The sequence below is a fragment of the Oryctolagus cuniculus genome, chromosome 14 (assembly GCF_964237555.1).
Source record: "Oryctolagus cuniculus chromosome 14, mOryCun1.1, whole genome shotgun sequence".
Taxonomy (NCBI): Eukaryota; Metazoa; Chordata; class Mammalia; order Lagomorpha; family Leporidae; genus Oryctolagus; species Oryctolagus cuniculus.
The window spans coordinates 2,401,772-2,418,778 of NC_091445.1; the positions used below are offsets into that span (position 1 = coordinate 2,401,772).

The 17,007-nt window shown below is 51.9% G+C and overlaps 1 protein-coding gene across 1 annotated transcript in view; it reads left to right on the forward strand.

Annotated features, from left to right (window-relative positions):
- Positions 1–17,007, forward strand: part of SCAMP1 (secretory carrier membrane protein 1) — a 95,725-nt gene that overhangs the window by 11,744 nt on the left and 66,974 nt on the right. The window contains exon 2 of the mRNA XM_051837592.2: positions 16,103–16,180. Coding sequence (XP_051693552.1) covers positions 16,103–16,180 — 78 coding nt within the window. The remainder of the gene's footprint in view (positions 1–16,102; positions 16,181–17,007) is intronic.

Sequence of the window (17,007 nt, forward strand, 5' to 3'; positions counted from 1 at the left end):
TTTCATTCAGAGTTAATTTCATGTATGGTGTGAGAACAGGTCCAGCCTCGTTCCTTCCATATGGACGTGCAGTTGTCCCAGCTCCATGTGGCGGCAAGACTGTTCCTTTCCCGTTCAGTGATTTGTAGAAGATCTCAGCGTATTTTGGCTTTAATTTTTTTAAAGATTTATTTATTTATTTGAAAGGCAGAGTCGCAGAGGGGCAGAGGCAGAGAGAGAGAGAAGGCTTCCATCCCTTCAGAGAGAGAGAGAGAGAGAGAGAGAGAGAGAGAGATCCATGCATCCCTTGGTTCACTCCCCAAATGGCCACAATGGCCAGGGAAGGGCCGATCCGAAGCCAGGAGCTTCTTCTGGGTCTCCTGTGCAGGTGCAGGTACCCAAAGACTTGGGCCATCTTCAGCTGCATTCCCAGGTCATAGTAGAGAGCTGGATCAGAAGTGGAGCAGCCGGGACTTGAACTGGCGCCCACATGGGATGCTGGCACTGCAGGCACCTACTCTACCACAGTGCTGGCCCCAGTATACTTTGTTAATCTATGTGTTTATAAAGGAGCTAAATGTTGATTATAAAGCATGCATTTTGAGTATGGTGAGATCAAATTACAAAGGGGGGGTTTGTGGTAGTTATGCACGGGTCCTTTCATCTTGACTGACCATAGCAGCAAACACAAGTTGGATGTTTGATGTAGTATAGGGGCCATTGTTGTGGCGCAGTGGGTTAAGGTGCTGCATGCATGCCCGCCCTGGCTGTTCCACTTCTGATCCAACTCCCTGCTTATGGCCTGGGAAAGGAGTAGAAGATGGCCATGCACCTGCATGGGAGACCTGGAAGAAGCTCCTGGCTCCTGTTTCCAGGCAGACACAATCCTGGCTGTTGCGGCCATTTGGGGAGTGAACCAGCGGGTGGAAGACCTCTCTCTTTCCCTCTCTCTCCACCTCCCCTATCTTTCTGTAACTCTGCCTCACAAATAAGATAAATCTTAAAAAAAGAGATACTGTATACATAGCTATTAAAGATTTTTGCTGGCTCATCAGACACAGCGATGACAGTGCACATTGTGGAAGCGTCCCGCCACTTTGTCCCTGAGAGGAGAGCAGTGATGGGGCTGTGTGGTGCTACTGAGAGCCATGTTCCCTGTAGCAGTCCTCTAACGGTGTGGTGTGGCCTGTGTGGGAGGTGGCGACGGCTGAAAGCATTGGCAGGCGATAGGCATGGAGGACCAGGAACGGTGGATGGTGCCACTCACGGCCAGAGGCTGGCCCGCTGGCTGCGCTTCGTCGTCACTCAGCGGTTTCCTTGTAGCTGTTGGTTGTTTGCGGTTGGTTATCGATGACTCTGGCTTCATATATGGTGTAGCCTGCCGGACTTTTGGCATCTGAAACAGTCACGCATTTTAGTGAACTGCTTGCAAGTAAGTAGCACGTTAAACAACGTAGATTAATGTACTCCCTAGACTCAGTAGGAGTGTGACAGGTGCCCACTTGTTTCTGAAGCGTTCAGTGGAGTGTGTGTATTTGAATCCCGGGGAGTTCGGCTGCTGTTTGGAGTTGGTGAGGACATGGCCGCGAACCGTGCCTGCTGCAGGCAGGTGTGACTGGGTGTGCTTTGTTCCTGGGCTTCGCGGAGGGCACATGAGCTCTGCAGAGCTCTGTCTTGTGCCAGGACAGGGCGTGGGCAAGGGCCTGGGCTCTGGGCGGCAGCTGAGGAGCCACCTGCTGGGCAGGGCCCTCGGGCCCGTGACGGGATCCTTCTGCCGTCGGTGTTTATGTGTTGCTCTCCGTCAGAGCTCTCCTTTGAATCAAGACAAAGGTGGAACTCTCTTAAAATGACAGATACAGAAAACAAAGGGTAGTGCAAGTGTATCTTTGGTTGCAACATACAGATTATTCTTTTTAATCCCTTAATTGCCTGTATTGTTAAGGCAGACTAATTTTTATTAACTTTTACACTTTTCATGTTAACAGAAATAGTTACAAAATCAAAGCATATCTATTACTGGTTGCCTTACAAAGTATGGGAATTTTTCTTCTTCTCTTTAGTATTTATTTATTTGAAAGTCCGTTACAGAGAGAGATAGAGAGATCTTCCGTCTGCTGGTTCACTCCTTAGATGGCTGTAATGGCCAGGCTGAGCCAGGCTGAAGCAGTGAGCCAGAAGCTTCATCTGGGTCTTCCACATGGATCATCAGGGCCCAAACACTGGGACCGTGCTCTGCTGCTTTCCCAGGTCATCAGCAGGGAGCTGGATCAGAAGTGGAGCAGCCGGGACTTGAACCAGCTCCCGTGTGCCATGCAGGCCTTACCCGCTACACCACAGTGCCAGTCCATGATATATGGACTTTGATATATCATGTGCAGACTTTAATATATCATGTCTCAAACTGTTCTGATAGTAAGAAAAACACATTTTATTCTAATGACAAATCACCCTGTGGTATAGGTTTCATTTAAATGTTGGAGATTTTTGAAAGGGACATCTGGGGTTTTTTATTGTGTTTCAGGCAGTGGTTTTAAAGTTGCTTCTGTTTGAAGTGCCTGGTTTTGGGTGAGCGCCGTCCGCTGTGGTCATGTTGCGGAGAGTGCGTGGGTTGGTGCCGTGACCCTACACACTGGCCTAGGCTGCTTCTCCAGCACAGGGACTCAGCCAGGAAGGGACTCCAGAACTGTCCGCTTGCCTTCGGGGACAGGCTAGTGACATCTCTCAGTGTTCACACGTCTGGCTGCGGTTAGTGGTGAATGTGTGGGTATTTCACCATTCAATTTTTTAAGAATTATTTACCTGGGGGGTGGGGAATAGAGGGAGAGGGAGAGGGAGAGGGAGCGCGGGCTTCTGTCCACTGGTTCCATCCTCAAATGACCACAGCGGCTAGAGCCAGGAGTCAGGAGCTCCGTCCAGCTCTCCCGCAGGGGGGCAGGAGCCCACCCCCTTGGGACATCTGCTGCTTCTCATGCACATTAGCAGGGAGCTGGATCCGGAAGAGGAGCAGCCAGGATTAAAGTAGCGCCCAGGCCGGGGCTTAACCATCGCGACACAGCGTGGCCCCTATTCAGTGCGTGAAAGCACACCACCAGAAAAGCTGTTAGTCTTGGCAGAGAACCGCGTGGATGAAGCCCTCTTGACAGTTCGCTGTGCTTAGGGGCTCTTTGTCCTGCCCCAGGGAATCCGTTCAGTGACTTTGTTAAGCGGTCAGAGGTGAGTTAGCTTGTTGGTCAGTTGAACAGACACGTGACCAGATATGCTCCTGTTCTGTGGGACCAGCCTTTTCCTTCTGTGTCTGTAGACATCAGTGTGCTATGACTGGGCACCTCGCTCTGTTAGCTTCTCCTCAATGTTAGAAGGAATTTTGTGATTCTGTGTAAGTCTTTTTTTTTTTTTTTTAGATTGATTTACTTGAAAGGCAGAGTTAGAGAAAAGGAGATACAGAGAGAGAGAGGTCTTCCTCCTGCTGGTTCACTCTCCACATAGCCACCATGGCTGGAGCTGGGCCAGGCTGGAGCCGGGAGCCAGGAGCTTCTTCCTGATCTCCCAGGTGGGTGCAGGGGCCCAGCACTTGGCTGTCCTCTGCTGTTCTCCCAGGTGCATCAGTAGGGAGCTGGATCTGAAGCTTAGCAGCTGTGCCCACACGGGATGCTGGTGCTGCTGGCGGCGGCTTAACCCGATACACCAAGACGCCAGTCCCAGTGTTGTGTGACTCCTTAATGTTTAAGTGTTGTGTAGTGTTGACTGCTAATCCCCAACCCATCTCGGGTCTCCTTACTTCTTTGTTAATGAGCATTTGTCTTCATTCATTGAGGGCATCTAGTCTTTAGATTTCTAAGATACATGGATTTATAGCCGGTTAACACCATGTCTCCCAAGATAGATTGTAGTTACATCCTTTTTTTTTTTTTTTTAACAGCTTTGAAAATTCATATGGCCCACAGTTCTCTCAGACAGGGTGCAGCTTATGATCTCTTGTGGAGCTGAAGTTTGTAGTCCTTGCTACCACATTTTTTTTTTGACAGGCAGAGTGGACAGTGAGAGAGAGAGAGAGAGAGAAAGGTCTTCCTTTGCCGTTGGTTCACCCTCCAATGGCTGCCGTGGCCGGCACACCACGCTAATCTGAAGCCAGGAGCCAGGTATTTCTCCTGGTCTCCCATGGGGTGCAGGGCCCAAGCACTTGGGCCATCCTCCACTGCACTCCTGGGCCACAGCAGAGAGCTGGCCTGGAAGAGGGGCAACCAGGACAGAACCCGGCGCTCATATGGGGTGCCGGCGCCGCTAGGCGGAGGATTAGCCTGTTGAGCCGCGGCGCCGGCCGCTACCACATGTTTTGGGGCATTCCCTTCCCCTTCCCTGAGGACTCTCCTGAGCTCTGGCACCTACTCCACGTCTCCACCCTCCCTTCCCCTGCCCCGGGGACTCCACCAGCTCTAGTATCTACTCCACATCTCCACCGCTCCCTTCCCCTTCCCTGAAGACTCTCGTGAGCTCTGGCACCTACTCCACGTCTCCACCGCTCTCTTCCCCTCCCCCGGGGATTCTGCCAGCTCTAGCACCTACTCCACGTCTCCACTGCTCCCTTCCCCTGCCCCGGGGACTCTGGGAGCTCTGGCATCTACTCCACGTCTCCACCGCTCTCTTCCCCTGCCCCGGGGACTCCGTCAGCTCTAGCATCTACTCCACGTCTCCACCGCTCTCTTCCCCTGCCCCAGGGACTCCGCCAGCTCTGGCATCTACTCCACATCTTCACCGCTCCCTTCCCTGCCCCGGGGACTCCGTCAGCTCTGGCACCTGCTCCGCGTCTCCCCAGTCCTCCAGCCCTGGGTGACCACATGCTGGTTTTTCTCGACATTCTCTGTCAGCGGCATCCTGTCACTGCTCTTTCATAAGACAGATTGGCTTCCACTGCTGCTACTGTTCGTGTGTTCAGATGTGATGCCACCACACGGAATTTGAAACTGGGAATAGCAGGAATCTTTTATTTCACTGGTGTCTCATGGCATTTGCCGTTGGGCCCTCTAATTTGTTTTGGTGAAATGACTAATGTGACTTTTTTTTTTTTTAAAGATTTATTTATTTATTTGAAAGGTAGAACTACAGAGAGGGAGAGAGTCGGAGGCAGAGAGAGGTCTTCCATCTGTTGGTTCACTCCCCAAATAGATGCAATGGCCAGGGCTGGTCCAATTGAAGCCAGGAGCTTTTTAGAGGTCACCTACATGGGTGCAGGGGTCCAAGCACTTGGGCCATCTTCTGCTGCTTTCCCAGGTGCATTAGCAGGGAGCTAGATTGGAAGTAGAGCAGCTGGGACTTGAACTGGTGCCCATATAGGATGCTGACATTACAGGCAGCAGGTTAGCCTGCTACGCCACAGCACCAGCCCCTAATGTGAGTCCTAGTGGACCCAGTGGCGTCACTTGAAAATATGCCAAGGGGCCAGCATTGTGGTGTATGAGGTTAAGCCGCTGCCTGCGATGCTGGCATCCCATATGGGTGCTGCTTTGAGTCTTGTCTGCTCCACTTCCGAGCAAGCTTCCTGCACATGCACCTGGGAAAGCAGCAGAAGATGGCCCAAGTGCTTGGGCCCCTGCCACTCCTGTGAGAGACCTGGAGGAAGCTCCTGGCTCCTGGCTTCGGCCTGGCCCAACGCTGGCTGTTGTAGCCATTTGGGAAGTGAGCCAGAGGATGGAAGGTTCTCTCTGTGTCTTTTTTTCTGTCCCTCTGCTTTCAAATAAATAAATAAATCATTATTAGAAAGAAGCAAAATAAGCAAAGTAGCAAGCATATATATTAAAAATTTTCCATCTAAGCCGGTGCCGCGGCTCACTAGGCTAATCCTCCGCCTAGCGGCGCCGGCACACCGGGTTCTAGTCCCGGTCGGGGTGCCGGATTCTGTCCCGGTTGCCCCTCTTCCAGGCCAGCTCTCTGCTGTGGCCCGGGAGTGCAGTGGAGGATGGCCCAGGTGCTTGGGCCCTGCACCCCATGGGAGACCAGGAAAAGCACCTGGCTCCTGGCTCCTGCCATCAGATCAGCGCGGTGCGCCGGCCGCAGCGCGCCGGCCGCAGCGGCCATTGGAGGGTGAACCAACGGCAAAGAAAGACCTTTCTCTCTGTCTCTCTCTCTCACTGTCCACTCTGCCTGTCAAAAAATAATAAAAAAAAATTTTTTTTCCATCTATTTTAAAAGTAGAGTGAGAGCGAGAGTGTGAGAGAGCTACCAGGTCATTCTGTTGGTTTATTCCCCAGATGCTTGTAATGGCCCAGGCGAAGCCAGGACCAGGACTCCACCTGGGCCTCCCATGTGGGTGGTAGGGGCCCAAGCACTGGAGTCTCATTTGCTGCTTCCCAGGAGGCTTTGGCAGGAAGCTGGATCAGGAGTGGAGCAACTGGGACTCAGACCAGCACTCCGGGATGGAATCTGGGGGTCCCAGGTGATGGCTTAACCCACTGTGCCATGATGCCTGCCTTGCAAAGTGTGTTCTTAATCTGTGTCATCCATTACACTTAACATGGAGAGTCTGCAGTTAGTAAGTCTTTGTAGTTATTTAAAATTTTGTGTTATTACTGTAACTGCATTGGAGATGTAAAGAGAACCAAACTCAATGTCTGCAAGAGAGTGTTTCCACGGAGGGTGGACCCAGACCAGGCTGTTTATGGAGCAGATATCTGCAGAGCTCTTGACGGCAGACGCACACTGTGGTAGCCGCTAGGGACAGAGGACCAAAGCTCCCTGGTGCACAGAGTGCGCACTCCGCTGGAGACCTGACGTGACGCAGGGGCCGCGCCGGCGAAGGCACAGGAGAGCCCGCTTTGCACCGTGCCGTGCTGCAGGCTGCAGAGGGACGGCTTGCAGGGGAGCCGTGGCCTTTGCCCCCGGCGCGGAGTCCCAGGCAAAGGTGTGCGCAGGAGTGGAGTTCGCCCTTCGCTTCACAGAGAGGGAAATCCAGACCAGAGGTTAGTTCCCTTTCCTTCCCCCTCCTCCTCCCCCGTCCCCTCCCCTCCCCTCCCCTCCCCTCCCCTCCCCTTCCCTCCCCTTCTTCTTATTTTTTTTTAATTTATTTATTTTTTTATTTTTTGACAGGCAGAGTGGACAGTGAGAGACAGAGAGAAAGGTCTTCCTTTTGCTGGGACAGAATCCGGCGCCCCGACCGGGACTAGAACCCGGTGTGCCATTGCCGCAAGGCAGAGGATTAGCCTAGTAAGCCGCGGCGCCGGCCCCCTCCCCTTCTTTTAAAGATTCATTTATTTATTTGAAAGGCAGAGAGAGAGGTAGAGACAGAGAGAGAGGTCTTCCATCTGCTGGTCCACTCTCCAGGTGGCTGCAATGGCCAGAGCTGGGCCTATCCAAAGCCAGAAGCTTCTTCCAGGTCTTTCACTTGGGAGCAGGGGCCCAAGGACTTGGGCCATCTTCCACTGCTCTCCCAGGCCATAGCAGAGAGCTGGATCGGAAGTGGAGTAGCTTGGTCTTGACCGGGTGCCTATATGGGATGCTGGTGCTGCAGGTGTAGGCTTAGTCCACTGTGCCACAGTGCTGGCCCCCAGAGGTTAGTTTTTCTAAGCTTACTCAGGAGTGTGGGGACTTGGGCCAGAACTGTTCTGTGGAATGACTCTAATAAAGATAATAAGGATGGTGATGTGTGAGTTAATTTCTCAAAGCAACACTGTGTGTGCTTAGGGGAAAATTAAACTAAGAGAGGAGCAGAGCTCTCCATTTCCTTTTGACCAGAGGCTAAGAAATAGAGTTTCTTGTTTTCTGCAATGTTCAAGTTCCTTACGTGGACCATTAGATATCTGGAGGGAATTTTCACCAAATTGTTTTCACAAATCATGTTTTATGGCCCAAATATTCTTCCTCTGTGATCTGGAGTGTACTAGATAATGGAATCATCTTTCGGAAGTGTCATTACTGCTGGTGTTCCTGGGGTGAGTGTGCAGTGTCCGGTGCTGTCTCCAGTGTTCCTGTGGGTGAGTGTGTGGTGTCAGGTGCTGCATTCAGTGTTCCTGTGGGTGAGTGTGCAGTGTCAGGCGCTGTGTCCAGTGTTCCTGTGGGTGAGTGTGTAGTGTCAGGTGCTGTGTCCAGTGTTCCTGTGGGTGAGTGTGTAGTGTCAGGTGCTGCATTCAGTGTTCCTGTGGGTGAGTGTGCAGTGTCAGGTGCTGCATTCAGTGTTCCTGTGGGTGAGTGTGCAGTGTCAGGTGCTGCATTCAGTGTTCCTGTGGGTGAGTGTGCAGTGTCAGGCGCTGTGTCCAGTGTTCCTGTGGTTGAATGTGCAGTGTCAGGCGCTGTATCCAGTGTTCCTGTGGGTGAGTGTGCAGTGTCAGGCGCTGTATCCAGTGTTCCTGTGGGTGAGTGTGCGGTGTCAGGCGCTGTATCCAGTGTTCCTGTGGGTGAGTGTGCGGTGTCAGGCGCTGTATCCAGTGTTCCTGTGGGTGAGTGTGCGGTGTCAGGCGCTGTATCCAGTGTTCCTGTGGGTGAGTGTGCAGTGTCAGGTGCTGTATCCAGTGTTCCTTTGGGTGAGTGTGCGGTGTCAGGTGCTGTATCCAGTGTTCCTGTGGGTGAGTGTGCGGTGTCAGGTGCTGTATCCAGTGTTCTTGTGGGTGAGTGTGTGGTGTCAGGTGCTGTGTCCAGTGTTCTTGTGGGTGAGTGTGTGGTGTCAGGCGCTGTATCCAGTGTTGTTGTGGGTGAGTGTGCAGTGTCAGGCGCTGTGTCCTGTGTTCCTGTGGGTGAGTGTGCAGTGTCAGGCGCTGTATTTACTTCCTGTGGTTGGATTTCAGACGTGAGTCGTAGAGGTAAATCTACTCCAGTGTAATTGCTTTTGTTTGGTTTCTAATCTGCAAATGACTGACTGGGTCTGTAAACATGTGTTTACGAGTAAGACTGCCATCACTTGCCACGAGTATGCGTTTTTCAAAATCATGATTTATTGAATAATTCCTGGTGATTTTTGAAGAGTCTTCATGAGAATTTTAAATGGCTTCTCTTAATTCCTTTAATTATTTGTTTAAAAAGGGGGCATTTGGAAACCATTACTGTTCCAGGTAAGTGAAAATCTCGGCAGTAGTAAGTTCATAGGATCTCAGCAGTTCGGAGAATTAGGGAATAGGGGTGGAGTTAACCCCTGGGGGCGGGCTCTGGGCTCGGCGTGTGTAAGCGGAGTTGCGGGGGAGTGTTTAATTAGTTCAGGAGCGACACACTGCCTCACTCCGCGCTCTCCTTTGGAAGAAATGTAGTGTAAACGCGCATGTGTCGTCTGACATTTCTTTAGAACAGCGTGGTCCCCGGGATTCAGATTTGGCTGGGAATGCTGGCCCTGCCGCCTGCAGGTGTGTGGTGGTACATGGACGAGGGCCGTTCACTTAGCACTGAGAGGCGGCGTGTGGTGCTCTGGCAGGAGCTACACGAAGTGCTGGGAGCCCAGTGCTTGCTGACCTGGGGAATTTGCTCCTCCCGTGGGCTCTCTCTGCTTCAGCCTTCTTCAGGTTCCCATAGGCTTCCTTGATAGAATTGTAAATTAGCATTTCTTTTTGTTTTTAAAGATTTGTTGAGTAATTGAAAGGTAGGAGGGCAGGGGCCTGAGCACTTGGGCCACCCTCCACTGTGTTCCCTGGTGCATTAGCAGAGAGCTGGATCGGAAGAGGAGCAGCAGGGACTTGAACCGGTGCCCATATGGGATGCTGGTACTGCAGATGGTGGCTTTACCCATGCTAGCCCCAATAAGTATTTCTTGTAAACATTTTAATATGTTCCGAATCCTGCCTCTTCCTGTCTGACGTGAGGAAGTGCGGGGAGGTGCGGGGATACTGCTGGGCGGTACAGAAGTCCGTTCTGGCAAGCTTCCGTTCAGGACTCTAATTCTGAACCACCTAGAGGAAATTGGAGTCGAGTGTGTTGCTTTCCATTTTACAGCTGAATTTCTCCAAAGGCGTGTGGGTGAAATTACACTATAACCCAGCCTAGAAAAAGGTGTGAGAACTAGATCAGTGCTGATCAGTAGAAATATAATTGTGTCACATATATAATTTGAAATATTCTAGTAGTCACATGAAAAACATAGAGAAGCCAGGTGAAATACATTTTAGTATATTTTATTTTACTCCATATATACCTCATACTAGCATTTCAACACGTAGTCAGTTGAAGATTGTTAGTGCGATGTTCTACTTTGTGTAGTGCTGCACCTTGGACACTGCAGTCCTGGTGTCTCCCTCAAGTTGGCCTGGCTGACAGCTGAGAAGCTGCGTGTGCTGGTGCCCCGAGTTGTGCTGCCCAGGTCTGGGTGAACACTGTCAACCCAGACGGCAGTGCAGCGGGAAGAAGAAGGGTGAATCCCGGAGTTCAGTTAAGCCGGGATTAACAGCAGCTGTGGGTCAGCGTGTCTTGGGGATCAGTTAAAAACAATACTGAAGGCAGTAAACTTTTTAAAGATTAATTTACTTGAAAGGCAGAATTATATGTAGAGAGGGAGATAGAGACAGAGAGAGGTCATCCATCTGCTGGCTCCCTCCCCAAATGACCGCAACAAAGCCAGGAGCTGCCTCCGGGTCTCCCATGAGTGCTCAGGGGCCCAAGTACTTTGGCCATGTTCTGCTGCTTTCCCAGGTGTGTTAGCCTGGAGCTGGATAGGAAGTGGAGCAGCCTGAACTCGAACTGGAGCCCTTATGGGATGTTGGCGTCACATGTGGCGACTTAACCCGCAGTGCCACAGCGCTGAAGTGCCTAGTTCAGAGTTGACAGCTTCTGGGTGGTGAATCTGGCGTTGGAATACAGGCAGTCAGCCTTCTGGGCAGTCAGGACGTGACCTGAACTGTGCTGTGTCGGAGATGCTTAGAGAGGAGAAACTCCAGACGCAGCGAGTTGGGGCGACCTGCCTGGCGTCAGAGTTAGTCACTGCCCGGAACTCGGAGCCTCTGGTGTGAAGACCAGTGCTGTTTGTCCTGCCAACACAGGTTTTTCACGTTCGTCTTGAAACCTCACCCTGTTCTGTTAGCAGGCGTAGCAGGTGGACACACAGCATGTGGCTGTGCACAGCCATCCCTGTAGGCTTTTGTGTTACAAGACTGTTGGGGAGCTCCAGGGTGGCACGGGGAGAGAGGAGTGGGGCGGAGGCTGAGTTGGACTGGCACGTGAGTTGTTGGTTGAGTGGGCTTCCTCACTTTGAGCTGGAGGTACAGCATTCCCTGGCAGCTTGGAACTGTGCAGGTCGTGGGTGGCACTGAGTTGTCGCTCCCCGTCTTCGTGGGGGAACGACACTAAACCCTGCCTAGGCTTCATATCCGAGTCACGGCACCATTATGTCGCTCCCCCTCTTCGTGGAGGAGCAACACAGGACCCTGCACTGTTCTTTCGTCTGCTCGGCCCTCCCCGGGTTTGCTGCTGGTTTTTCCCGGGTTGGCTACTATCCCTTCCACCTCCGTGGAAGGGCAGTTCCCCCTGGCCGCATTCCCCACTTCCGCAGGGGAGCGGCACACCGCCGGCCGGTTCTCTCGGGGGCTGCACGGGTTCCCTTAGATGTTCCCCATAGATGTTCCTGGTGCATGCCGTCTCTCTCCTCCTTTATAGTCCTCCTCCGCCAATCCCAACTCGGCTGCCCACACGCCGAGTACGCTGCTCTCCTCCAATCAGGAGCAAGTCCTACAGTTTATTAGTTGAACTGGAGGCAGCTGTGCGGAAGCTGTTTACCTCTCTCCCAGCGCCATATTGTGGGAGAGCAGATGCATAGAACAAGTCCTAATTCCAGCAACTCAGTCCAGTCCGGCCTGCTCCCCACACTGAGTGAGACCCAGCCAGTTTCAGGCATGGTGTCGGAGTGCATTTGAAATGCAGTGCAGGTGAACTGCCCTGGACAGTTGGGGAAAGAAACAGAAAGTAAACATACAAAGTGGATTATGCTAGAAGTAATTTTTTTCTTATTCTCTTTGAAAAAAATTGCTTTCACAATGCACCGTGATTGGAATGCAGCGCGGCCGTGAGGTGAGTGGTTTGGCCGAGGGCTGGCAGAGTCGCTCGTTCAGCTCATGAAGAGAAGTGGACCTCTGGTGCCCGTGCTCAGCAGGGCCCTCGTGCTGTCCCCCTGATGGCTCAGGGATGACTCGGAAGTTGATACGGAAGCCTGCTGTGTTCTTGAAGTCCGTTAATGAGGCTGTCTCTGCGGAGCTGCTCCCTGAAGGCGAGCGCTCGCACATGCAGACGTTGGGAGTGAGAGAGGGCACTCACGGGGCCCTCCAGTGACCCCAGCGCGTGCCGGCGTCCGGGAACCCCTGCCAGGGAAGACACGGTTTTCAGCGTGAGACCGCTTCATCTGATTCTGTGGAAGGTGAAGTATAACTTTCTGGCGGAAGTATTGGACAGACAGTCGGCTCAGCCAGTGTCTTTTTGTTAGAGCTGTTCTTGTGGGGGAACAGCGGTTTCAGCGTCTGTTGGGAAGAGTGTGTGTAAGCCCGGCAAAGTCCTGGTTTCATACCTTGCCTTGGACGTACGCTGATGGGTGAACTTCAAGGAGCTTTATGACCTTCCTAAAGGCACAGCTTGTTTCTCTGAGAAACGGAGCTGCGAGTCTGCCGGAGGGCGCGTGGCGAGGCCCGAAGCTCCTGGTGCCTGTTAAAGAGCACTCGTTGGGGTCTGAATCTTGTTCAGCCTTGGTCTTCCCCCAGCTCAGAGGCTGGCTGCAGCTACATTAGTTATGTGATAAGGTGGCTCTCGTCCCACTCTTGTGCTGCACGTCCCCCACTGCCTAGCTGTTTGATGTTGGGTTGCTGGGACAGGAACCAAGTGCGCTGTAGTTACTGTAGCCGAAAGCAGAGGATTGCAAGAATGACTTCTTTGATTCATTCTGGCTCGTCAGTACTGCGTTGTACCATGTTACTTACTTCTTTGTTGTTGTAAGAATCTAAAGTGAGTTAGGGCACTTGAGAGAATGGATCTGTGGGTTTGTAAAACGGAGTTAGGACTCCTTGTCCTTCTGTGGCTTTGGGGAGCTGACATGGACACGAATGGGGCGAAGCAGAACGCATCTTGCCAACTCCGTGTTCTGCCTCTTTCCTTCGTTCTCTTTGAATTAGTTTTCTTCTAGAATTATGAAAAACATTTTCATGGTTCCAGAGTAAAAGCTATAAAATCCAGAGAATTCTAGATTGCAGTCCTGCTGTTCCCACTTCATTGTTGTCTTCCTGCCCCCAGTTACCAGCTTTTTTTTTTTTAATTTTTTTTTTTTTTGACAGGCAGAGTGGACAGTGAGAGAGAGAGAGAGAGAGACAGAGAGAAAGGTCTTCCTTTGCCGTTGGTTCACCCTCCAATGGCCACCGTGGCCGGTGCGCTGTGGCTGGTGCATCGCACTTATCTGATGGCAGGAGCCAGGTACTTATCCTGGTCTCCCATGGGGTGCAGGGCCCAAGCACCTGGGCCATCCTCCACTGCACTCCCGGGCCACAGCAGAGAGCTGGCCTGGAAGAGGGGCAACCGGGACAGAATCCGGCGCCCCACCTGGGACTAGAACCCGGTGTGCCGGCGCCGCAAGGTGGAGGATTAGCCTAGTGAGTCATGGCGCCGGCCCCCAGTTACCAGCTTTATCAGTTACTGGTTTATTCCTCCTTTGAAAATGGGTGTGTGGGTGTTTGTTTTACCTGTGCTGTTGTGCCCCTGACCGTCTCCACTCTACTGCCGGTAACACCGTAACGGTGTCTGTCTCCTTCTACCACATGTGGTGTCTGTCTCCTTCTATCACATCCGTGATGCTTCATTCTGGCTTTTGTTGGTGGACGTTTAAGTTGCTTCCAGTTCTCATGGTTGCTAATGACATTTTGCTAAAAAATATTTGGAACAGATTCCTAAAATCAAAGCCCATTTATTGATTCAAAGAAGTCACACAATTCAATTTGGGGAAACGGTAGCTGCGTGAACATCATTGTGATTCCGTGAGATACGTGCTTATGGAGGTGAGAGCTAGCGGTGGTGGAGCCCTGGGTGACTTGGGTGGAGCCCAGGAAGCTCGTGGCTTAGCCACGAGGTGACGATTGAGTCTGGGAGGAAGAGGAGGAGGCTGCGTGGCTGCCCACGCCGGCAAGAGTGTTCCAGCCGGAGGAAGCAGTGCCAAGGAGGAGTCTGCGGTGTGGGGGCGCTGGGTCACAGCTCTGTGGGTGGGGGTGGACCCTGAGACTGCGTCCAGAGCTCACGGATTAGGTGAGGGTCTCTGCTTGTTGATCCTGATCTAGAGTGGGTGCATTTCCGCAATGCCCGGTTGAGAAATCTGCCGAAATAATTGTACTTCTGTTGTCTTGATTTTCTCCCCGAGGTAGGCACCCTCTGCCAGTCGTCTTTCTCCCCTCACTCTTGGATAAACTGGGAGGGGGCCCAGGGCAGTCAGCGACTGTGCTCCCCTCCTCAGACCCGGAGCCTGCACTCTGCTGGTTATGGATGCTTGCTGCTGGCTCTTTGCCCGGTTTGAGGCCCCTTTCGCAGTAACACGCTGGGTTTGATTAGGGAGAGAGAGGTGAGGTGAGGGTGGGCGGGGCTGGGCTGGGTGGCCGCAGGCTTTCGTCTCATCGGCTGGAGTTGTTTCATCTTAGTGGAGAGCTAAATATCCACGAGAGATCAGGACTGAGGGAGGGGTTGGCAGAGGGGGACGGCAGGATGAGCTTTGCGGCTTTGAAAGGTGGATTGGAGAGGGTGTGGCACAGCGGTGGCAGCGGTGTCGCCTGGAGCTTGCCGCACTCTACCCCAGACCAACCAAATCAGAAGTGACTGCACTCTCACCATGCTAACAACGTGAGGGTCCGTCAGGCTGGAGCACTGTTTGCGAATGGTTTTCATATGAGTTACGTAGTTGGTTTTGTGGACGTGTTCACTATCTTTGGACCCGTGTTTTACATTTATGGTGAAGGGAAGTAGAACAGGCATCTAGGATTTCACTGTGCCCGTGTTTTACATTCACAATGAAGAGAAATAGCATCACCATGAAGGACTTGGTGATTGGGTTGTTTCTGTGAGAGCCCAGTAGGAAAAGATCGGAAGAGCTGGGATATTGTGGTACTACGTTATTCTTGGAAGACGGGAGGCAGTCTAGGATCATGTGGACAAAGAATCTACAGCCATGCAGAGATACTGGAGTGAAGTGAAGCAAGAGAGCTGTCGCTGGGTGAATGCCCTGAATTATGGCTGTGTGTGACCTTGGTGTCTAATGTGGTTGGGAAAACTGGTTGAAGATGTTGTGAAACGGAATGTGAACTTTGTGGGAAGCCCCCAGGATGTGAGATGCTGTGTGCGGTCAGCTTCGCGTGGTCCGTGGGTAAGCAGCAGTCTACCTTGTGTCTCCGGGTAGTAGCTGGCAGCTGATTTGCATCTAGCCCAGTTTTTGTTTTTCTTTGAGAGTGTGAGAATTTCGAGTTACTATTCACCCCACGGCTGGTGTTCGGTGCGGTGCTCAAGGTGCTTCTTTATTTTTTCTTTTTTTTTTTTCTTTTTTTTTACAGGCAGAGTGGACAGTGAGAGAGAGAGAGACAGAGAAAAAGGTCTTCCTTTTCCGTTGGTTCACCCTCCAATGGCCGCCGCGGCTGGCGCACCGCGCTGATCCGATGGCAGGAACCAGGTGCTTTTCCTGGTCTCCCATGGGGTGCAGGGCCCAAGCACTTGGGCCATCCTCCACTGCCTTCCCGGGCCACAGCAGAGAGCTGGCCTGGAAGAGGAGCAACCGGGACAGAATCTGGTGCCCTGACCGGGACTAGAACCTGGTGTGCTGGCGCTGCAGGCGGAGGATTAGCCTAGTGAGCCGCGGCGCCGGCCAAGATGCTTCTTGGGTTGCCTGCACTGCGTGGCCAAGTGCTTGGGATCGAATCCCATTTCCTTTTCCAGTCCAGTGTCCTGCTGGTGCACAGTGGCCTTTGCCGACCACGTGGGAAGCTTGGATTGAGTTCCTGGCTTCCGGATTTGTCTTGGTCCAGCTCAAGCTGTTGAGGGTGTTTGGGGAGGGAACCAGCAGATGGAAGGTGTCTTGTTTGTCCCTTATTGAAATGGTACTGAGCAAAGCTGGTAATCTTGTTCCTCGGTTAGGCACAGACAAAGCAGATGCTGTGTGAATCCCAAAGTCACGTCTCAAAGGATGAGTGATTTTTTTCTCTTCTGAATTTTGTTCCAGGACCCATCAGTTACACAGGTGACAAGAAATGTTCCACCAGGACTTGACGAATATAATCCATTCTCAGATTCCAGAACGGTAAGATCATTCTTACTTGGATTACTTTGAAATGTTTGAATGGAAATTCAGTGGGAATTACATTTCAGTTATGGTTCCTTTTTCAGTTAATTGGATAAACTTAATGTAAAGCAGGCTGTTAATTTTTTATTTAGAATTCAACAAGTTAGGATTTTTTTTAACATGAGGGGATATTAGTAGTAATTGAAAATTACCATAATGATCCTAGTGAAATACTTGAGAATTTCCTTATGCAAATTAAATTGCTAATAACCCCTGTGACACGTAAACCTTTCTACAGTGCTTCACCTGCGTGAACTGGGCGGTGTCTCTCGGAGATGCGTTGTCGTCCTGGTCACAGGGGTGGTGCTGGTGCATGGTTGTTGTTTGAATCCCCTGTTCTTGGTAGCACCAGCCTTCTGCTCAGGTGGAGTAGAACCTCTAGAACCTGACCTGGTTCTGGAGAACCTCTAGAACCTGACCTGGTTCTGGAGAACCTCTAGAACTTGACCTGGTTCTGGAGAACTTTCTAGAACTCGACCTGGTTCTGGAGAACATCTAGAGCCTGACCTGGTTCTGGAGAAGCTCTAGAACCTGACCTGGTTCTGGAGAACCTCTAGAACCTGACCTGGTTCTGGGGAACCTCTAGAACCTGACCTGGTTCTGGGGAACCTCTAGAACTTGACCTGGTTCTGGAGAACTTTCTAGAACTCGACCTGGTTCTGGAGAACATCTAGAACCTGACCTGGTTCTGGGGAACCTCTAGAACCTGACCTGGTTCTGGAGAGTGTATCCTTGCCCTCAGAACATGGTCTGAGTTGTGAAATGTGGGGGTGTGGGGAGAATGA